Source organism: Danio rerio, chromosome 25 (genome assembly GCF_052040795.2).
Source record: "Danio rerio strain M-AB ecotype USA chromosome 25, GRCz13ab, whole genome shotgun sequence".
Taxonomy (NCBI): domain Eukaryota; kingdom Metazoa; phylum Chordata; class Actinopteri; order Cypriniformes; family Danionidae; genus Danio; species Danio rerio.
This window is the reverse complement of record NC_141045.1, coordinates 22,941,154-22,965,950: the sequence shown is the minus strand read 5'-3', so window position 1 is coordinate 22,965,950 and position 24,797 is coordinate 22,941,154. Positions and strand designations below refer to the sequence as shown.

The 24,797-nt window shown below is 34.0% G+C and overlaps 1 protein-coding gene across 2 annotated transcripts in view; it reads left to right on the top strand.

The window, feature by feature from the left end:
- Window positions 1-24,797, top strand: part of dock4a (dedicator of cytokinesis 4a) — a 199,006-nt gene that overhangs the window by 77,475 nt on the left and 96,734 nt on the right. The window contains exons 9-12 of one of the 2 annotated variants that reach the window (XM_087312228.1): window positions 2,809-2,890; window positions 6,007-6,067; window positions 8,076-8,208; window positions 10,433-10,521. In XM_087312228.1, coding sequence (XP_087168354.1) covers window positions 2,809-2,890; window positions 6,007-6,067; window positions 8,076-8,208; window positions 10,433-10,521 — 365 coding nt within the window. The remainder of the gene's footprint in view (window positions 1-2,808; window positions 2,891-6,006; window positions 6,068-8,075; window positions 8,209-10,432; window positions 10,522-24,797) is intronic. The other variant, XM_087312229.1, reaches the window with a different exon arrangement.

Below are 24,797 nucleotides of genomic sequence, written 5' to 3'. Positions count from 1 at the left end.
CACATCATAAATTATTAGCAAAAATATATTTGAATCTGCAAAGACCTGTTCACACCGCTTGCTTTTTTGCCTATGTTTTATGCCTCGTGACTAAATAAAGGGTGCTAATGTGATTTTGCACACCAATGCGCAAAACTGCAAGCGTAAAAGCGCCATTTTTAAAGAAACGCCTCATGCTCAATTTTTTTTCAATGCTTTCTCCACCAATCAGATTGGCACTTTTGTTCATGTGCACGGAGCTGCTGAAATTACAGTGTACACCATTTGGAGATGCTCAAGCGCAAAACTGTCAATGCGAGTGCACATTGAAGACGATGCCCAGAGGCGATATGAACGTGGAGCATGACATCCAGGCTTGTTCGAATTGCCAGTAACTTTAAAAACAAGCGTGTAAACTTTCTCTCTTCTTCTTCTTCTGTTACAAGTGGGTGTCAGAAGCTTAAAGTTGACGCGATATGAGAATATAAGAGTTAACCAGATAGAGTACAAGAGGTTACAAGTAACAAAATCACAATCAAATACATAACTTGCAAGCTAGAGAAAACAAGGAGGCAACCTTTTTAATCGCACTTACACTTGTGAAATGGAGGAAAAATATTATCCATGATCCACTGATCGAGTTCCTGTCGAGCTCTGACAAAGTCCCATACATCAATAGTCTTTTCTAATACTTTCTTTAACAAACAGCTGACGAATCTTCAGTTGTAAGCGTGTAGATTCCAGAAGCACTCGTCAGAAAAATGACAGGAACATCATAAGGCTGGGCTATAATGCTGAGGTATTTTTTGCAAAAATGTTTTGGCCAGCAAGGAAATTAAAATGGTCGTACCCAACTGAGTCTGGTTTCTCTAGGTTTTTTTTCTTCACTCACCTAGGTGAAGTTTTTTTTTCCCTCTCCGCTGTTACCACTAGCTTGCATGGTTGGGATCGGTAGAGCTACTCATCGATGAATTTGCTCTACAGTGTTTGGACTCTCAGTAATGATTTTAAACCACACTGAACTGAGCTAAACTGAACTGAACTTAAACACTAAAAACTGAACTACACTGTTCCAATTACTATGACCATTTATGTGAAGCTGCTTTGACACAATCTACATTGTAAAAGCGCTATACAAATAAAGCTGAATTGAATTGAATTGAATTGAATTGAATTGAATTGAATTGAATTGAATTGAATTGAATTGAATTGAATTAATTGAATTGAATTGAAAAATAAAAGATTCTTCACAGTTTCATCTTTGGGTAGAGAAAATAACACTAACTTTCCTTCACACTTCCAGTAATATCCAGCTGAGCACACTGTCTTCATCACTTGATTCAACCGGTATCTGCTACAGTGTTTGTGGGCGGGCCTGCATGTTTTAATTTTCCCCGGCTTTGTGCATGCAACAATTGGGCGTGGCTTAAGTTTCGTATCAATGTCACGCCAAAACGGCTAAAGGCTCGTTATCAAGATGATTCATTTGAAGCACTATGAGTCGACTCTTGCATAAATAAATCAATAGTTTTAAACAATGTGCACTGTCAGATTTAAGCCTTAGCTGGATATTTCACTTCATTGCACACTTCACGGAAGGTCATTTTCAAAAACCCATAATACGAGCTTTTTAAAGACTTTTTTGATGCATTATATTCACAATTATGGTGGCATATCAGTTAAAATAAGACAAATAAGTCCATATATGGGACAAATTCTGGATTTTTGTCAGTGAGGGGTGGGTCTTTCGAACCACCCAAACCCCCCTGTCTACGGGCCTGTGTTAAATTAAATGTATTAACAATTACAGGTAAACTGTTATAATGTCATAAACATTATTTTAAGGAAAAAAGGTTTGTTAGTTTTAGGAAAAAACACAAATTTAGTAAAAACATTTAATTTTAACAGATTTTATTGTCAGGAAACCGTGTTCATTATTCCATAAAACAAAAAGAAAACAGACTGGAAAAAAATTGTAAACAAATAATTATTGTTAACTATTGAATTGTTATTTAATACATAAAATGTTTTAATAATATTGTTAGTGTTTATAAAAATTATTCTAAGAAATAAAGAAACAAGACTATGTATAATGCTTAAAAGCACATTATAAGCAGCTATTAAACATTTGATATCTGATCAAAATGTTTTTAAAACAAAAGCCTGTTATCAACTCTCTGACCCACCTCATCCTTTAACAAAAATGTTCCAAAACCTCTGCATCGGTGCAGTCTGACCACAATTTCATTAATTATGGATCAATATATTCTTTCCAGTTGTCTGAAAGACGTCTCTAAACCCAGCTAGCCATCCATCAATTCTCTTACCTTGAGCCTATATGTATGAGCATGACGTTATAAGACCATTACGTTTATCGTTCCACTACTGGGAGCTAATATATGTAATTCAATTCAACTGCAACGTCAATGCATCTGTTTACTGCTCAACATCCTACATACATCAGCCTGAGGGGTGTTTTATCCTCACATCCATGACGGAGCTATGTCCTTGATGTGTTTGTTGAATTTTTCATTGCTTTCTGTCGGATTTGCTCATTTTAGGAGGGGGTCTAATGTTCAGAAACCCCTCCTCACATTAAATTATTCAGAACGAGTGACGCCTCAGGGCACTTAGTGAAAGTGAAGGAGAATGGAGGAGATACCGAGTCTCAATGGGTTTCTCTTCTTGTAATTACCTTGTCGGAGGAGACCCGCTAACGCATGCAATTGTGGACACTCAAGTACACACTCGTCTTGCTGTAATTTCTTATGCTTCACGGCGTGCCTGTAGTGGACCTGACTGTCTCTCTTTCTCTTTCTCTGTGTGCAGTGAGAGGTTCTTTGTGCGCCTCAATAAGCAAGGGCTACCTAAGTCTCCAGAGAAGACTGAGAGGCAGTGTACGCTCTTTGTTGTAAGTATGCACTTTTTGGGGGTGCACCAAGGGCATGTCCTTGGTCCTTTGTGATTGTTTGGGATTTGTATGGATCTGGTGGTGTTTTTAAGGATTATTTTCCAGGAACACATATCTGTGAATGAACAATAATAGGAGGTTAATTCTTTTTTGTTATTGAGTATTGTTAATATATTGTTATATTGTTTAGTTTTGTTATAGGGCTGCACAAAATATTGTTCCAGCATCGATATCACAATGTGCGCATCCGCAATAGTCACATCGCAAAGATATGTAATGTTTAGTCTGGATTATAGTTGACCAGTAGCTACAGAATTGTATTTATTCGCTGTGTTTAAAACAATAAACACTAACAAAAATAAGCACATTTATCAATTAAACTGTAACTAAACCTTAAAAAAAATCTAACAAAGAACTAACAAAATAGGGCTACATGATATTGGAAAAAATCTGATATTGCGATTTTTCTTTTTCTGTGATAAATATTGCAATATAAATACAGTTTTACAGGATAGTTTGAATAGTGCTATGTGATTTTTTTCTGTGGGGTCTAACAGAGTTCAGGTACAGAAATGAAATAATCACATTAAGAAAAAATGCTTTTCTTGATTTGCTTTGTTTTGTTTCTAGTCCAAATACCTAAAAAAAATTCTTAATCAAGTAAAAATATTCACAGCAAAATCCTCTGAGTAAAATTCACTCAGTTTAGAGAGTATTTCGTCCTTCTTTAAATAAGGGCAAAAAGGTTGAGGGTACAACACCTGGGCAGTCTAGGGGAGTGGGGTTGCACACTTTACCAAGGATCTGGTTCAAACAAGCAAAGTAACGACCAAAACAAGAATTGCTGTGCAAATAAACAAAAACAAAACCAAAAGCATTTTTTTTAAACCATCACATAGTGCTATACAAACTATCTTGTGAAACTTTATTTATATTTCAATATTTACAGCAGAAAAATCTGATTTTTGCAGCCCTATTTTGTAAGTTCTTTGTTAGATTTTTTAGGTTTTGTTAAAGTTTATTCAATAAATTTGCTTATTTTGTTTTTTATTTTGTTTAGATTTTTTTTATGCACTTTTAAGGGGGATCCATAGGCATGTCCTCTGTCATTGGTTGGGTATTAAATGAATCTGGTGGTGTTGTTGATTTTCCTGGAACACATATCTGTGACTGAACATTGTTTTTATAATTTTTTGTTTGATCTATAATTAATTGTTTGATCTTTTTTGTTTCATTAATTATTTTACTTAATTATTTTTTGTTTTGTGTTTATTTCTTTAGTGTTTATTGTTTTGTTTATTGTTCTGTTTAGCTCTGTATTTTTTTGCATTCTTCAAATGCATGTCCTTGAGGAATGGCTATTTATCAATGTTTTATCATGGCTATCATGGCTTTATCATTGTTTTATCATGGCTATTTATCATTGTTTGGGTTTTAAATGAATCTGTAGTTGATAAGTATTTTCTTGAAATACATCTGTTACTCTAAATTATTTGTGCAAATGTTGGAATTTTAAAACTGAAAAAATATAGTTTATTATGATTTCTTTTAAAATATGCTACTCAAGTATAACTGTCAGTCATTGTTTAGTGAATTTAATTTACCAATATGCTTAGTACAATATTAAAGGTGCTGTATGTAAGTTTTTGACTCTTGACAGGCTAAGTGAATGTTCTTGTTTATCTGATAAACAATGCTGAAGTCAGTTGTTCTGCTTTGAAAATGTGTGCTACGCGATGAAACGTCTTTGTTTTGGTCATTTTACCCGCCCAATACCAGTTTAGCCAATTATATTTCAGCACCCCAGGTTGCCTTGTTTGAGAACCGCGGATTTCATTTATTCAGTCAAAAAGGCTCTAGAGGTATGCATCCGCGAATGAAATACGACCTCCATTGGACAGTATCAGACTCCAAAATGAGATACAGATTCAGAGTTCCACATGAGATAGTTATAATTAGCAAATAATATAAGTATTATGAACGTAAACATATCAGGTGAGAAGGTTACATTGTAACCACGTGTCCTAACAACACGCTACATGTTGAGATTTGCAGTGATTAGCAATTTGGCTGTTTGCACCAGACCAAACACGACAGACATTTAAATACAGACATTCAGAAGCACAGAATAGTGCACTTACTGCACTCCAACAAAATGGTAAGGTCAAATTAATAAATATTAAACCTCTTTACCATTATTAAATGTAGATGCTGAATCACTGATACATGTTGGCATGCACTGAAGTCCTATTTCAAATGGTTTATTTTGTTTTCAAGATCTGCTTCTGCTTTCAGTAAGTCATGTGTAAGGGCATTAAAACTCATATTATTAATATTTAACTCTGAATAAAGCACATGAGGTGTACCTGAGGTGATCATTGTCAGTTTTCTGTTGTTCAGCTGCAAGAAATAGAAACTGTTTCTAATATATAATTTCGAGGTGTTGGTTAATACAAAAACTTATTTCAATAAGCAAAATGTTTCTTCTTTCGTTTTGCTTTTATTTAGAACATGGTTTAAATCAGCCTTTAGGCTCAACAGTCAGGCACACTGCTGTTGGTGTCGTAAATATAGCAATCTGCACTTGCAATTGTTTTGAACCAGGCGTGCTATACCTAATTTAACCACTGGGTGTCTAACTCACATACTGCACCTTTAAATTTGCCTTAAGTTTTAATTTTATTATAGATTTTTGTGGCAGTCATGTAAATCACATGTAAAAAACATTATAAAAAGTGTCTCGTATTGTGAATAATATCTCGCAATGAATGTTGTGCACATTGTTTTGTTTTGCTATTTATTCATTTTTTGTTAGTTCCTTTTTTGGTTGTTAGTTCAGTTTTTCCTGTTGTTTGTTTTTTATGGTGACTGTTGTGTTTATTTATTTATTTTTTTCATTTTGTGGCATTTTATTTTGTTAGTTTTTAAATGATTTATTTAGTTTTGTAAAATGTTTTGTTTGCAACTGTAATCAACAGTCCTGTTGTACAAAATTTGTTTTTAGATGTTTATTTGATTGTCTGCAAGATCAAAGAGAAGGTTAAGAAAAATGTTTGGCACATGGTATTGTGTAAATGACATCATGTTGCTCAATGAAACATCTGTCTCTTTTTAAGGATTTGGGAAGTAGCGATCTTCGCAAAGATGTGTATGTTGTAGCTCATATTTTTAGAATAGGTAAGAGCTGTTGTATGCATATTACTTTCCTCGCCATGTGACCTGTCATAACGCCTCAGAGACTTGATACTGCACTACCAGTGCGTTAATATTTAAAAAAGTGACAGATTAGATTATTATAAGGGCAGAATGACAGGCCACTTCAAGTCAAGATGGTGTCTTTTGTCTGTAAACGTCACTTTTGTGTCTGTGTAGCAGTCGTCGCTACATGCATGGCCTGGAACAGTGTAGATTAATGCTCATTTGCATGTACGTAATTCATGTCACTGTGGACTGGGAAGTGTTTGTCGTGTAGCGTATGTATGTTTTTTGTGCCATTATACATTACATGTGAAAAGTTTGGGATCACATACACATTTTCTTAAAAAAAAAAAAGACGAAGCTTATTCTGCTCACCAAGGTTGGATTTATTAGATCAGAAATTCAGTGTAAACAGTACAATTGTGAAATATTATTACAATAAGTTTTTTTTTTATTGTATTATTTTTATGATTCAAAGCTGAATTTACTCCCTTCTCCAGTGTCACATGATCCTTCAGAAATCATTATAATATGCTGATTTATATAATTATAAATATCGTTTATATAGACATCATGTTATTATAATATGTTATTTATTTCCTGCTGAACCACTTAACTGTCCCAAAGGTGGGTTGTTTTCAGTACATATTATATATATATATTTTTGTCTTAACCGGAACTTATCTTAACAAACTACACATATCATATGCAAACATCTTATTTCATTTTTAAGACTCAAAAAGTAAGGTGAAAGGCGTGGTGACTCAAGCTTCGTTGCTTAATGGCTAACATGGATTTTATTGAGTGAGTAGCTGTGCTTTATGTGCTTTAGGAAGGCTGAAAAACAGCATAGGTTCGTTCGGCATCGTTTCTGGTCCACCAGATCCTTTCTGAGGTGCACCGAGCTCTGTAAGATCATCAACTCCACCAGAAACTATACCTGGATGATGAAAGCTTTCAACGGTGCTTCAGACTGAGCCGAGCCCAGTTTGGTGAGCTGTTGCTAGTGTTGACTGGAGGATTTCCCCTGTGGAAACCCTCAGGCACAAAGTCATAATAACGACCCTACCAGAGCAAGCTAGTGATTAGTTTTTGCAGCGCAAATGTCTGCTGAAGTTTTTCCAATTCGAGCGATTTGCACGATACACCTGTTAATCGAATCAAATGCAAACTCTCAAGTCATGCCACTTCAATTGCGCAGATTGCGAGAAACGTGCCGCAAGATGTCTATTCCCGTCTTCGCATTGACTTCACATGTAAATGAGCGGTGTGAGCGCAGCATGACAGTTAATGGGTCAGGAATCTTTGTTGAAAAGAAAGTTTAAACAACAGCATAAATTTAACATAAAGCCTTTTTGTTTACAATATAAATATCTTCACTTTAACAGTTAATAAACCTCAAAACATATTTAATGTAGATCCTTATCACAGTTTTCACTAAAATGTAAAGTCTTTAACACTAATTATATGAATAAAATTTTCCTGAGCAACACATCTTCATATTAGAATGATTTCTGAAGTTTTACTAGTGATGATAGTAAACATTCAGCTTTAAATCACAGCGATATTCTATAAAAATTTAATTTAAAGCACTTAAAAAACTATTATTTAGTTTGTAATAATAACTCACAGTTTTACATTATATAACAGTTTTATATTATATTTTGATCTAATAAATGCAGCGTTTGTGAACAGATAAGGCTTCTTTAAAAAACATTAAAAAATCAAGCTGATCCCAAACCAGTCATGTCTTTTTGTAAAGATGTGAGCACTAATCATTCTGCCATAAGAGCTACATACAACTGACAAGTCAGCTGGAGAAAAACCCCTACAGTCTGTCAAGCTTGTGACAGTGCTATGTGTTCTTTGAGGCAGAATAAAACAAAATGTCTGTGCTTTTGTTGAAGAATGACAAGAGTTTTTTATTAGCATATGTGTTCATAAACAAAAAAAAGTAGTGTGTAAGTTCTATTGTGTTTGTGCGCAGGGCGAATGGTGGCTGGGGAGAAGAAGAATGTGAGTAACACGCAGTATAAACGGCCGTACGGTTGTGCTGTAATCAGTGTGGCTGACCTGTTGACAGCCGACTTTAAGGACGATCACTTGCTGAAGATCTACTCGTGAGTATCACTTTTTGAATTAAACCTAATAAAGCAAATTAATGTGTGCTGGGTGGTGGAGCTAATAGTATAATATGTTACGACGAAAACATGTCCAATCCTAAATAATAAATCCTCATTGAACTTAACGACTTTACAACGATAATAAAGTTTTTAATGATTAATGAATTATAACGCTTTGTTTCTTTATTTCATCTTCATTTACAAGTAACAGGTTATTTATAGTCAGCGACTGGATATTTCTGTTTGTTTGCATCCCGTCTCTTTGTGCCCCCTGGTGGAATTGTCACAAACTGCTGTTTCAACCAAAAACATTTCAATAATCCTTTTTCCCTGCGGCCGCAACACACAGTGATAGTGGTCACTTTGAACTGTCACTCAGTGTATATACACAATATACTGTATGACCCAGTATATTGATAACATTTTTATAAAAAAAAAAAAAAAAAAGATTTGTAAACTAGTAAAAAATAAAATTAAATATATTAATGCTGAATTCACACTAATCACGGAATTTGCAAGTATTTGCGAGTAAAGGTAATTGCGGTCTAAATTCGAAATCTTCATTGATCTTCAATGATCGCATGTTAAAAAATTTATTCAACCTCACGTTGTGTAAATCGTTTTGACACACTGTATCGGAAATTATCGTCCATCATAAAAAAAAAATCCAAACTAGGATCACGTCCACATCCATGTCTGTGCATTTGACGTACTGACCATAGACAGTATAATAGACAGCATGGTCCATTGCTTCGACACATCAATGCGGCCACCATCTATATACCTATAGGCACTGCTAGTCTCTGTTCAAGATGTTTTTACATACGTAAATGTGTGAAATGTTTTGCATTTTTTCATGATGGGTTAATTATTACGCATCAGACTCAGCGTGCAAGGTTTGTTTATGTTTACGAATTTTTGGCACATGACTACGAAGAAAAAGCATACAAAAATTTTGGACTTCAGTGTGCAGAGACCTTTAGTACATAGAAAGTCAATGCCATAGAGGCGAATTACTGTCGTGTGGCACAAATATTGCGTAATGCGCGATATGTTTGACGCAAATGCGTGGAATTCGCCTCAATTGCATTACGTTGTTGCATCATGGTGTAACCTCACTATAAGAATAAATAAATAAATTAATTAATTAACTAACATATATGTATTACCTATTTCATAAATGTTTTATTTTGTTTTTTTTGTTAGCTCTTTAATTACTTATTATGCAATTATTTTTGTTTGCTAGCTAGTATTAGTATTTTGTTAGTTTTAGTTTATTTTTAATGCCATACATTTTGTTTTGTTTAATTTCTTTGTTAAATCTTTTTGCTTTGATTGTTCTTTTGTTTTGCTATGTTTTTTCTTTCTTTCTTTCTTTCTTTCTTTCTTTCTTTCTTTCTTTCTTTCTTTCTTTCTTTCTTTCTTTCTTTCTTTCTTTCTTTCTTTATTTATTTCTTTCTTTCTTTCTTTGTTATTGTTTAGTTTGTTGTTTGTCTGTGCTTTTATGAACTTGTGTTTTGGTGGCATTTTATGTTTTATTCGTTCTATCGGTTTGATTTTCTTGTTTTGTTTTGATTCTTGTTTTGTTTTTTTATTTATTGTCCACTGTCCCATCTGTGCTCACATAAATCACAACCATAATAGCATAGTCTAAATGTAAAGCAATCATGACAAGCTATATATCATTTAAAGGTTTAAGTTTTTCTATTTATGATTTTTGATAGACATTACTGAGACCGCATTTACACTTGTGCTTTTTTTACATCCTTGTCCATTTCTGTATTTCAGATAAGCAATCTCCATCCATACAGGGCAAAACGCGTGATACGGGATAATTTTATGTGGGTTGTTAGAGGTGAAATTAAAATCAAAAACGACCAAACTGTAATTACTAGTTTTAATTATATGATGTCTACTTCATAAATTTTTTGTATGAAAGTGTGAAAACATTTGAAAACATATCACTCAATCTATATATAGAAACAGGGGCGCCCTTAATTGTACAGTTAAGCATGGCATCACATTACATCAGTGACAACCTAGACACAAGACACAAGGCAAGGGAGTGTTCACTTGCAGGTTGTAATATAGTCATAATAAACCTTTTTTTTTCATTATTTTGTCAAAAACAAATTATAAATCTTTCATGGTAATGTTAAAATACATCACACTGCACTTGTTATTGAAAATGCAATGATCTTGTGGTACATTTTATTCACAGGTGCAATGCTGAAAGCGAATGGTATCAAATCCATGACAGTATCATCAGGAAGGTCAGCTCAAGATACAGCCATATTGGCTCAAATACAGGTAAGAGCTCTCAAGCTTGATTTTGCTTCATTAAGTTTTTTTATTATTCTAGAGACAATTTTTTGTTTTGCTTTGTTTCTTGGATAATCTTTTTTAAAATTTATTTTTTCTTCTCGTAACTATGTTTATTATTTACAAGCTAATAATATGTTTGTTCTTAGCAAAATCCTGTCGCTGTATTTAAAATTTTGTTTGTAATAATATTTGTTATCGAAAACCAACATGTGTTTTTCTTTCTTTTGTTGGCTGTTCTAAGGGTTTTGTTTTGTAATAATATTTATACAATAACCTAAAGAGAGTTTTTCTGTCTCTGTTTTGTTTCTAGGACAATATTGTAGCTCTACATAAAGTTTTGTTTCATAACAATATCTATTATTCAAGAGTTTTATTATATTATTATTATCAGTATTATTACTTTGTTTTGTTTTGTTCATAGGACAGTCTTGTTGCTGTATTTAAGATTTATTCTATAACAATACACAGAATTTTATATACAGTAGTATGCATTATACATAGTTGAAGTCAGAATTATTAGCCCCTCTTTGAATTATTATTTTTTTTATGTTTTTAACAATACATTTAACAGAGCAATGAAATCAATATGTCTGATACTATTTTTTCTTCCGAAGAAAGTCTTATTTGTTTTATTTCTACTAGAATAAATGCAGTTTTTAATTTTTTAGCACCATTTTAAGGACAAAATTATTAGCCCCTTAAAGCTATATATGTTTCTGATAGTCTAAAGAACAAACCATCGTTATACAATAACTTGCCTAATTACCCTAACCTGCCTAGTTAACCTAATTAACCTAGTTACGCGTTTAAATGTCACTTTAAGCTGTATAGAAGTCTTTAAAAGTATCTAGTGAAATTTTATTTACTGTCATCATGGCAAAGATAAAATTATTCAAATATTAGAAATGAGTTATTAAAACTGTCATCTTTATAAATGTGTTAAAAAAAACTTCTGGGGAAAAAACAGGGGGCTAATAATTCAGGAGGGCTAATAATTCAAACTTCAACTTTAACTATATTTAGGGTTTTGTTTTAAAAAAAAAAAGTTTTATATTAACAAAACAGGAATTGATATCTTTTCTTTAAATTTAATTTAATTGGTCTAATACAGAAAGTTTTTGGCAGAATAAACCATCCAAAGGCACTAGATATCCATCTTTTCTTTGAAGCGTTCCTCTAAAGAACATTCGTCCATCATAGCAACAGTGTTTTTCTGAGCCAAGCTATTCATTTAATTGAACTATTCAGATTGTACCAAATCATGCTGCAGAATTTCTTTTCTTCGTGCTCTTAAGATATAAATAGCAGGACTCTTTACAGAGAAATGCTAGCCTCTCTCCTAGCAACCGCTGCAGATTGGGCAGCAGAAAGCATACGCCAGTGTGGATTCAACAGAGTCGAGCTGTTATTCACACGCTTTTGTTTTTATGACGTCTGCGTGACTCAAAGAGCTGCAGTTGGAAGTGTATTGTTTGTGTGGGTGTGTGTGTGTGCATTTGTGTGTGTGTGTGTGTGTGTTTGTGTGAGACCATTTTTAATGCAGAACACTGCAGGACTAACATTTATCATCAAAATTCCCCATGCAGTTGATTGATCGCATTAAGTGTTAAAATGTATTTTCTAAAATCATGTTTAAAAATGCAAATGAGGCATTATTTCAAGAAGTGTGTGCTCATTTGCATACATGTCCGGCACAAAAATTTTCAGACCGTGAACACCACAACAATTTTTTCTCATGCATATCTTGCTTTTTCACAAACGGCCAAACGAACATCCGGTACAGTGATAGTTTGTAGCGTATCGATAAGATTTACCTCAGCGGATGTTTATCATCTTGTGGACTGATATTCTGTTGCTCCACACTCTAAACTTAATAAAGTATACAAGTTTTTCAACAAAAATTACATTTTTAATTATGAAGGTGGGTGACGATTTATACGTTAGCATGGTTTAGGAAGGTCTATTTATATTTGTGCAAAATGTTCCATTATAGAGTAGGCTCAAGAATAGTTTTAAACCATTAAGATATAAGGTAGCATATATAATAATAAATGTTTAAATACTTTGTTTGTGGGGGTTAACTTGACCAACATGATGAACAAACCAAAATCTTACAATTACGACATCCACATCGTAAAAAACTTTGAAAAATAATAATAATTATAAAAATAATAAATAAAAAAGAAGGATATAGGTTACAATAACATTTGCAATAGAAAAGAGCAGTTAAGTTGTTTGAGCATATTTATAGTTCTGGATGTCCTTTAAGGGTTCTATCTGTCCATTTATATTTGTGTACTGTAGGAAATTACCGAAATAAATCAAAAGGTTTAACATAAATTATAAAATATTTCCTATATATTTTATATAGTCCATTTATACTAATATATCATATTATTTTATATAACATATTTTCATTATTTAATAGATTAAATATCTCTATTAGTCACATTCTTCGCTTATAAACTAGCTGCAATCAAGCACACCTGTACTGGCATATAGCCCCAATGATTAAACTCAATGGGCCCTATCATACACCCGGCGCAGTGTGGCACAAGGCGTGACGCAATAGTCTTTTGGTAGTTTCAGCTTGGCGCAAGAGTCGTTTTGAGGCGTTGCGCTACGCTGTTTAAATAGCAAATGCATTAGCGCTCATTTTTGCGCCCCTAGGCGTTCTGGTCTAAAAAGGAAGGCGTTCTGAGGTGGACCGCTGGCGCGTTGTTATTTTGAGAAACCATAATAGATTTTTCATTAGACCAAAACTAACCCGGTCTAAACTCCGGCGAAGAGTTGCGCCTCGCTTATGCACTGCTTAATACGCACAAGAGAGCAATAGGCAAATATCTTTACATATGAAAAAATGTAAATATTAAGGATATATATAGGATATAATAAGAATAGATACAGAATATAAATATAACGGATTTAAATATTACAAAACATATTATTTTCTAGCCTACATAAATATGAAAAATCACTGCTTTTATGTCTTCTTCATCTCTGGAGGCTTTTTCAGTTCATTCATAACAATTTGCTTTTGTTTAATGTTATTATTATTAGCAGTATTATTTATTATATCCATATGTATATTTGTTTTATTAAAAACAAGCTTAGATTTGCCCACCTGTCAGGTTTTAGACCATATGGGGCGCAGCATGTGTTTTAGGATATAACTCAGGTTTTTGACCATACTTTGTTATTATTATTCATTTATTCATTTGCTGGAAATTAGAACTGAATTTAGAAATAGTTTTGAAACGAATATTTGCGCTCAACAAACAAAAGTATTTATTTATAGACTAATTGATGTCTGTGCGTAAAGGTTTCCCTATCCAAGAGCGAAAGTGAAAGTGATCCATTATCTCTCATTCTCACGCAGTAGATGCTCTGTTTAACAGTTTTCTGTTAAAAAACTGTTAACTGTTAACTGTTTGCTTGTGAAATGCTCATTTTTTCCACTTAGACTTACTTTGCGTCCTGTAAATAGCGAATGCACTCTTGGCGCAACGCAGCTGACTCTTAAAGGGAATGGGAGATGAGACTGTAATTGGTTTATTCTTAAAACACACCTATAACTCATTAAGAAAATAAACTCAACCCTTTTAGAACATGCTACGAAGCGCAAGGCAGATTTGGCATCCTTAATTTAGCAAAAACGCGTCCTGACACGCCCTGAAAGCATTTGCGCCCTGCGTTTTGCGCTTTGCGCATGGACCATCAAAATAGAGTTCAATGTGTGTACAAAAACACCCAAATAAAACTCACGCAAACACACAAAATAAAATAATATTTGTCATGAATTAGGTTATAGCTTATGAAATAGAAAGAATGTAGATACATAGAGTGGAGGAACTATGAAGTGAATTTCTATGCAAAAACTCGGAAGCGAGTGAGCATTTTAGCAGTTCCGGTTCCCTTGTCCCAAAGTTAATAGGCTTTTTGAAATGAGATTTCAGTAAAATCGCTAAAATAAGGTCCGTGGCTAACACAAACTTAATATACTTTCACGTTTTTTTCTACGACATAAAACACCAGTTACAGCACATTCTTAATTTTTTAAACCGGTTATGCTTCTTTAAAAAGACAGTTGCTATAAGTTGATAAATGGGACTACAGGCGGTGTCGGAGACATTATACGTCATCAAGCTGATCTGGTCTGGAGCGCAGTGCAGCCTGTGTCTTTCCTGCTCTCAGTAATACAATCGTGTGAATAAATGTGTAAAAATACATGCATGTTAACTGTCATTTTAACGTGATCAAGTGATTTTTCGCCATTTTTTTCTTCATCTGAACACATTTAACTCTATCATAACTGCAGTATTTACACTCCTCCATAAAATGTCCAGCAGATGTGGCTGTATGGGCTGCTTTTCGCTGTACTTTGTGACAAAAAAAGGAAAATTGAATGTTGTTCTTTTAATAGATCCATCTATGATGGAACTTGCAGGCATTTGATAGACTCCCTCACGCCTCATCTCTGTTAAGGCTGTGCGCGCGCAATGCACTTATTTAAATATGTGTTATGATATGTAGGCAGTAGGCACATTTATACATACAGTTTTAAAACTTTTACAACAACCGTAAAGCAAAACTGTAATGTATTTCACACGTAAAACCCATCCAAAATGCACATAGTTCTATGTGTTTTGCGTATTTATTTGTTTATATTATATAGCGTGGATTATAATATTATAAACAGAGAGATTAGCTCTTTGTCATGGACATTATTTCTAAAAATAAGCTGGAAAAGTTGTCTGTAGCAGGGTGGTGTTGATGTCACAGGCGAGCGCCCCGAGGTCACTGTAGTCCATTTATAGCCTAATGTTAGCTTTTCAGTTCTTGCGTTTGCATTTAAGATCCAAAAGTGCTCAAAGTTGTATTTTCGTGTGAGGATTAATATGGCTGGACAAACTGTGTAAGTGTAATAACAGTGTTTGAACACAGAGCTTATTGTTTGCAATCTTTGAAAAGCCTATGGGAAAATCCTATAGGGATTTTATCAAGTGAACCAGTTTTATGCTTGCAGCCAACTCGCCTGACATCATAGTTTCTCCACTCTATTAGGGTTGGGGGATGTCAACTAATTTGGCATCTTAGACTGCACGCGATGTGTCTGAAGAGCGAGGAGGGATCCCGGGGTGAGAAGGGTGGGGTGCGTGACTTATTTGAGGACCGGGAGGGAGACGCGCGATTTCCTGGAGATTATCACTCGTTTGCGGCCATTATGAGTCCCGCAAATGCATAGACACTCCCAGAACTTCCGGTAGACTTGGGATGTCTGAATATCACATTTAACAACTGTAGTGAGATGCGATCCAGCAGTACTATCTTGATAAACACTTGCACTCCTCTATGTCTCTGGAGTTCAGAGGAGCACGTGGCTCTGTGTATGTGTGTGGGGCTCTGCAGTGAGCAACACTTGTGTGTGTGTGTGTGTGTGTGTGGTCATGTGATGTAGTTTTTCAACAGAGGGAGGGCTGTTTAGAAATGCTAGATAAAACACGGTGTGGATGTGGATCATTATCGTTCTAAAATTCCATTTTAACACTAAGATGTATTAGTGTAAACGGAGCCTAAGTGTGTATTTTTCGCGAGCAGGTTTGCGATGGGGGTGGGGCGGAGCATCGGCGATGCCGGCTCAGCATCGTGTTGTCTATTGGCCGTCGGCGATGGATGATGGCATCATCTATCGGCCCAACCCCAATATAAATACAAATACAAATGTATTAAAGCTGAATGCCTCCTAATTAAACAAAGGCAATTTGAGCATGCACATATCTATATATATCTCCTTTCCACTGCACACGACAAATGACCAGAAGTCATTTATTTGCAATGGAGAGTTGTCTGAGAGTTGCGTCGAGTTCCGATCATCTCCGTATGCGTAAAATTTGGATCCTGAGCTGCGGGTACGTTGAAATATTTGAACTCCTGCGACTAGACCGTATACAACCGGCCGACCGGACGTGAACAGCTTCACTTTTATGGTGCACGACAAAACTGAAAATTCAGTTTGACTACCACAAGGTGGCATATTTCGACAGTCGTGTCCAAATTTCGTGTGCAGTGGAAAAGCGCATAGATATTTACATTAGATGTCGCCTACCCTGTTGTTGTCCATTGGAAGGAATGTGTTAATAGAGCTGCCATTTTAGTACAGGGTACCGCTCCTTTGAAATGAATGTAGGACCAAGCTGCAGTAAAGGACTCTACATCTAGACATCTAGAGCCAGAGATATACACATATACTGAGTTGGTGCTACTTTATCTTATGGTCAGTGCAGTAAGAGACTGTATTATTATCAATAAAGCTAATTAAGCACAAAAGTTCAGAACATACAAAAACAAAATCTTACGTAATAAATGTTCTGCCTTTGTGTTTTGTTTTTTTTGTTTGCTCTTTATTACACCTGTACACAAGTTCAGCATCTTCACATTTACACACTGTCTTGACTGGTGTTGTTGAATGACATTTGTTCTGGGAGCACTGTACAAATGTGGCGGCACATATTGACGCTTGCTTGGGGTCAACTAGTAGGATTTGAGTTCACTTAATTTTCTTTCATGACTTGTAACATTTTGACAACAAAAAAAGTGCTGTAGTGGACAAGATAAATAAACAAGCGGAAAAGATAAATACGTGATAAATACACATGGGAAAAGTGTAGATGACTTCTGGGAATGGCTGACATGAAACTAACAATTCATCATGGTGTCAAAACTAAATGTGCAGTTAAAGTCAGAATTTTCACCCCTTATGAATTACTATCAACCTGTATATTTTCCCCCAATTTCTGTTTAACGGAGAGAAGAATTTTCAACACATTTCTAAACATAATGGTTTTAATAACTCATTTCAGATTTTTTTTTGTCACACTGAAAGTACATCATTTTTCAGTAGATATTTTTCAAGATACTAGTATTCAGCTTAAAGTGACATTAAAAGGATTAACTAGGTTAATTGGGTTCATTTTAAAGTTAGGGTAATTAGGTAAGTTAGTGTCTAACGATGGTTTGTTCTGTAGATAATCGAAAAAATCTTACTTAAGAGGGCTAATATTATTAACCTTAAAATGTTTTTTTTTTATTAAAAACTGCTTTTTTTCCACCTGAAATAAATCAAATGAGACTTTCTCCAGAAGAAAAAATATTATAGGAAATATTGTGAAAAATTCCATTACATGCTGATCATTGTTTAGAAATTATTTTAAAAAGAAAAACGAAATCACAGGAAGGCTAACAATTGTGACCTCAATTGTATGTTTTGTTGAAATGTATAAGCATTTCCCTCTTATTAACCTATAGAATAAATAGATTAAAACTTTGTAAATTTAAAGTTTTGTGTTAAAGACGCTGAAGCAGAGATTTGTGGCTCAATGCAAGGGATAAACTCCTTTTATGAAAGCAGCCTATAAAATATCTATTATTTTTAATGTTGACAGGACCTTTACATATATCAGAACACTTACAGTAAGTGTTTCTTGGATAGTTTTCATTACATTAGAATATTAACTTGAAAAGCCTAAAATCTCAAAATTGATGTCCATGAAAAAACTGTTAATTAATAAGAAGACATAAGAAGCATTACAATTATGAGTTGCCCATTTGTCATCATGAAATGTGTTTTGATAGCAACTAATTATAGTTCATTTAAAAAGTCATCAAGTTTTGCAGTTGCAGTGGATTGAAAGTGCAGTTTGTCATTTCTTCTAGCAAAAGTCACTTTGATTGCACAAAATACTAGCATTTACTGAAGAAAATGTGAGTGTTGCTTGTCTGCTGCTGGGGCTCTGCTGTTGCTATGGTTTTACGGATGCTGCTACAGTAAATGGTGGCTAAGATTTGTTTTTTTTTTTTGATGAGTGTTTATCTGTCTGAGCAAGTACACTGAAGTTCAGTCTAAGATTTTTGTGGTTTTATCGTTGTAAAGTCACAAGTCAAAATCATAAATCATACAAATAAATGAGTCACAAAGAAGCTCATTATATTATTTGCAAAATTAAAGCTGAGGTTAAATATTTCATGAAAATTATAATGGCAACAATTAAATTTAATGGTCCATTTGAGTGTTAGTAGACTGTCTGCTTAATATATGTTGATACTGCTCCTTCAACAGACATTTAACAGACTACAAGAAACTTTGCAAGTACTTGTCAATTTACACTTACCATAACCCCAACCCTATCCCCAACCATCTGCTTATAATCTAATGAGAATTAGTTGGCATGTAGATGCAATGTAACTTAAACTCAACAAACGAACCATCTAAATAAAATGTCATCTTTATAAAAACTTTTAATTTATTACTTTAAATAGTATTTTACTTTTAATTTTGTTTAGGTAATATGTTATTTTTGTTTTAAATTTTGTATTGTTTTTTTTTGAGTCCCAGATCTCAATTAGCTAGTAAATTAGAAGTCATCTGCAGTACTTTAGTTTAGTATTACTTTTTAGTTTAAGAAATCTAGCCTTCTTTTTTATATCAGTCAGTGCTTTTTAATATTAATTTCTTTATAAATTTTTTGTAATTTATATACTACATACAGGTATAGACTTTAGCTAAGTACACCCCTCACAACTAGATATCTCTTCTAAATTAATATTTTCTACAGGATGATACAATAAAATATTTGACTTTTGACCGAATTTAGTTTAGTTTAGTTCACTTTAGTCTACAATCCCAGTTTTTGTGTTTTGCTTTTTTTTTTTTTTTTTGCTTAGCTTTATATTTCTTAATGATTTGTAAATTATTATTATTATTTTTTTGCTTGTTTAGTTTTTTTAGACATTTATTTGAGTGATCAATAGGATCATCTGCAGTATTTTATTTTATTTTTAATTAAGTATTTTATTAAGTTTTTTAAAGTTTATTATTATTATTTTTAAGTTTATTATTTATGATCTCAAATATTTGTTTTGCTTTGTTTTATTTTGTTCAACTTTGTATTTCTCTGTTTTTAATTGATTTCTGTATTTATTTCTGAATTTGTTTTTTTGTTTGTTTGTTTTTTGTATTGTTTTGTTTCTGTCTCATTTATTCTTACTCGTTTATGAGTCACACTCATCTGCTATCAGTGTGAACTAAAACACCACATCAATGGCATGGACAGAAAGCAATTGACCCTTTTCATGGTATTGTCGACACTTGAAATGTTTCAAATGGGCATATCGACAACAATTACAACTAATCTTTTGTATAAAAGCCAAATTACTGTTATTGATTTTTCGCCTGTTTACAAAAAAAAAGTTAAAGGGGAACAGAAGGAACAACAGTCATTTTTATGTTCAAAAGTGCAAACAGATGAAAGCTGGAATGGGGGTCTCAGAGTACATGCTGTTGTTGATGCCATGTTTTGTGGAGGTGGTGGAGTAGTAGTTATGTAATTTGGTGTGCATCATCTCGCAAGAGCTTGGAAAATGAATGGACTGCTGGTGATTTCACTCGTGTGGGCAGCTTAGTCTGAATATATTACCAGACCATAATGAAGATGTGGCTTTTGTAGAAGCTTGTAGATCTCAAAAAGCCATTAAACCTGCAGATGAAAAATTTAGAGACCACTTTGTAAACACTACTTGAATTTTAGTTGTGTGTTTGCTTTGTGCTAGCTTCAACAAAATCCATTTGTTTTGTGAAAATCAACATTTAAAATTAGAGAACAAGGAAAGATTAATTCTTTTAATCAATACAAGTTTGCAGCAGACAAAAAGGAGTCGTAGGATGTTAACTCTCCTTCAGTCTCTTCTTCAAAGATTCAGTCATCATTAAAACATAATTGACTTGTCACTGACATGTTTTGAGTTCCTTTTTTCTGTTTCCTAACCATAGTCACTGATTACAGATTTGTAACATTTTGTGTTCAATGAAAAACTCAAAGTTTAAAACCACTTAAGGGTATGTAAATAGTGAGTAAATTTTCATTTTTGGGTGAACTAACCTTTTTAAGGCAGGCTTGTTTTTTGTGGTTCATACTTGTTATGGTTATGCGTTCACACCAGATGCGGATGAAGTGTCAAGGGTGAGGGATTTACATGTTAAGTCAATGCAAAGATGGGAATTGACCTCCTGTGGTGCAGTTTACGTAAAAGAGGCACGCTAATTATGCGATTCGCACAAATCTGGCAGCAAAAGTTGAGCAATTTGCATGTTTGACACGCTGAACAAGTGAATCGCACAGATTGCTTAAGTTGGAAAATCTGAACTTCAGCAGACATTCGTGCCATGTTAACCAATCAAGAGCTTGCTCTTGTAGGGGCGTGATTAGGACGTAGTGCTTGTTGTTGGTGTCTCGAGGAAAAATCCTCTTGCCAACACCAGACAACAGTTCATCAAACTGAGCTTGGCTTAGTCAGAAGCACAGCTGAAAGCCTCCATCATCCATGTATAGTTTCTGGAGGAGTTAAGTTAAGCTAAGTGCACCTCTGAAAGGATCTAGTGGACGCAGACATGGCGCTGAACAAATATACACTGTTTTTCAGCTTTCCTAAAGCACATTAACACAGCTATACTCTCAATAAAATCCTTGTTAGTCATCTAGCAGTTAGAGTCAAATCCGCAAATCCATGTCTTTTGCAAAATTAAGTTTATGTGTAAATGAAGCAAATCTGACACGCAAATAAAGCGAGGAAACTCAAAATGTTCAGGTGTATATTTTTGCTTGAATATCATGATTTATTTGTGCATGCCGCATCTAATGTGAACACAGCATTCGACTATATTTTGTTGATATTTCAATTATTTTCTGCTTGTCAACTATTAGGCACCAAACTGTTAACTGAGGCAAACAATTCAGGAAATTGTAAATTTCAAAAGCGCTGGCCACATAATGACAACTTCAAATCCTGGGTGCTTGTGTTTATTTTCATTTCTTTTAGAAGTCTGAGGTAAATTTTCAATTGTTGCTCCCATAATGGCTATTAAATTCATGAAAAGTAATATCCAAATTGAAAATATTTTAAAATTATGCAAAGCACAACAGAGCCTTGTTTTTCTGTTTATTATATGTCTTGCAAATTCAGCTTTTCAGTGAGCGAAAGTCGCAGAATTCACACCCTGAAATGCTCATCCCATTACCTTGGACATCCTGCTGTCGGAGGGTTTCACTAGCTATGTTTCCATCCAAAAATGCGAATTAACTTTATGCGCAAATACTTTTAATTCTGGACCAGTTTGGTGCCCTTTCAGGATACAAGATATATTTTCAAAAGGGTGAATTATTTTTTTTATTAATCACCTCCTAAAGCCCTCCCTTACTCTTCATTTCCTTTTCAGTTAGCTTTAGAAGGGTTTACGTATCCTGGTATATTTATTTTGGGTTCTTTTAAAGATTTATTTCTTAAAAATTTCATACCACTTGTAGATAAATGCAAATCAGATATAGCTCGCTGGGGTTCCCTCCCCCTTTCCATAATAGGTCGGGTAAATCTTATAAAAATAATCATTCTTCCCAAGTTTTTATATGTTTTTCAACATGTCCCAGTCTCCAGAAATATATTTTTTTTTACTAACCTAGAGCAACTTTTGTGCGGGTTCAACTGGTGTAACAAACTAGCTCGCATCAGAGAGTCAGTTCTTCAGCTTCCCAAATCTAAAGGGGATCATGCTCTCCCAAATTTTCAATATTACTTTTGGGTTTGCAATATTATCAAAATACTTTATTGGATTGGTCACAAAACTGGTGTTCCTGACCCACCTTGGACACATATAGAGTTATCTGCCTCTTTACATCTGTCAATGTTCTACAGTCTATTCCCAACTTCCCCATGAAATACACAAAGCATCTATATTAGATTGAGTTTTTAATACTTTGTCAATGAAAGGCCTTGCCACTTTAAACAGTCTGTATGATAACAATGTTTTCCCCTCCTTTTCACTCCTATCAACTAAATTTTATCTCCCAAACAGTCATCTTTTCCATCTCTTTTAAGTGAGATATTTTGTTCAAAAACTGTTCCCCCATTTTCCTAATCCTAATGTCATCTCTTTCCTGATATGACTTCTATTTTTCATATACATTTGTAAGCTTGTATGTTATCTGTAAAAAAATGCAATAAAATATTGAAAATAACTTTATGCGCAAAACTGGATTATCACATAAAAGATCCAAGAGAACAAAATCATCACTTCCTGATTAATTTGCACCAAATATCAACAGTAAAAACTGAATTTGCTGTGGTAGGAGAAGTTGCGTGAATCTTTTCTTCATTTACCAAAACACTCGTGCTGCAGAAGGCAATCCTGACACACAGAGAATGTGTGGTGGTGTTTAAAGGTGTGAGACATGAAGCACAGACGTTCTTGATTTTAGAGGTCATTATTAATATAACAACACTATTACTAAGATGGTAAAGGAGTTTTAGACTGTCCAAAACAACATTTCAGATGGTTTACAATGTGCTCAGCCTGCTGGTTTGTCTATTCACACACAATTTAATCCTTACATGATCTCTTATAACAAAATTACATGATCTTTTTTAATGCGCATACTGGAATTTGTTTTCTTAAAAGTGTTTTCATCTCAGTTTATGCACATCTTTTCAAATGGAATAAAACGTTTATCCTACTCAGTTGTGCACGTAGGTTTTAAAGTTAAGAGTTCTAAAGTTAAGTCATATATATATATATATATATATATATATATATATATATATATATATATATATATATATATGTACACACATAATTCCTTTTAGTACATAATTCACCATAGCCTATCTATGTCATTTCATACTGTTCTTTCAGAAAGCATTTGCTGTCAGTATTTCCCGACTAAGTTGTATGGTCTTTGTAATCACCATGGTTTTTTGTTGCTCAGTGTTTAGCTGAAGATTTCTTTTCCCCTTTAGTGTTATGATGACGTTGTTATGTTTGGTTTCACAGTGATGGTGGTTGCTATGGAGCGCCATTTTGTTTTTGGCAGTTAACAAGAATAAACGAATTTGTTTGCTCAGATAGAAAGTGTGTCTGCAACGATTTATTGACCCTTTCTACAATGGTCATGTATCAACACTCTACTGGTTCAACTACTTATTTCAAATGAACTAAAACAACACCATTATTGAGATTTTATGAGACAACTTAATAGTTTTGTGTTAAATCAACCTAAATTGTAAAAAAAAAAAAAATTGTTAACTTACTCTTTTTTTGCATTGGGATGGCGTGAAGGGATTGTGATGAACCCAGCTTTTTTGACAGTGAATAAAATAGCAGTTACTTTGCTAGCAATGTGGCTAAGATGTTAGCATTGTGTCTATAGAACATAGACAAGCTGAAACATGTTTACGATGTACTAAATCATGTTATTGACTTTTTAAAACATGTTACAAGTGTGGTAGATTAGGCTAGAATATGTTGAATTGTGTTATAAACAGACTAGCATTATGTTAAAATGTCATATAAACATAGCAAGTGGAGTCTACTACTCTATATTTTATCCATCCAAATGCAGAAACACTGTGGTGAGAACTGAACACACACACAATGAACATAAACGTTGTTGGTGAAGTATGAGAAGGTTTTCCTGCAAAACAATAGTAAAAATACCCTGAGGAAGACATTGGAATATTAAGCCGGAAGAAGAGGGCCAGATAAATAAAATAAAATAAAGTAAAAAAAAAAAGATCAAGTAAGAAAGAGGATTATGCAGTGTCGGTTTAAACCACAGGCCGTGCCCCTCAGCAGATGAACAGCAGGGTTATGCTTAAGATGAAAGTCATTCAGACAAATGAAGGAATGGGAATGGGTGAAATTTCCATCTGTAAGAACTCAACATCTAGCTCTGCTTTGTGATTAAATTACTCGAGAAACAAAGTGTTTCTTCAAAGAGGCTTGGGACTTTAAAGTGTAAATCTGGTGCACGGATGTCAGAATCGTTGGCTTTCATCAGTCACATAAATGAGGGAGGCAGAGAAATGCTTGTCATCAAGTGCTGAAACACAATGAGATCTATTACTCATCCAATGGAGCTGTTATGGTAACATGCACAAACGTTACATATGAGGATTAAAGCAGCAGATTACTCAATAATTGAGAGGCAGTCAGGTAATTCCTGGGATGCACAATCTTGTGAACTCTGTAACTTGTTTTTTTCTATTTCTTTTTTATTGTATCTAATGAACTGTAAAAAAAAATTGACATTGTTTTAAAAAGTGAGTAAATGTGTTGATTTTGTTTAAAAGCAAATAGTTGAATTTACTTTTAAAAAGAGATTTAACGCCTTGATTTTAAAGCGATTAGTTGACTGAAGGTGAGAAAACCTGTTGCC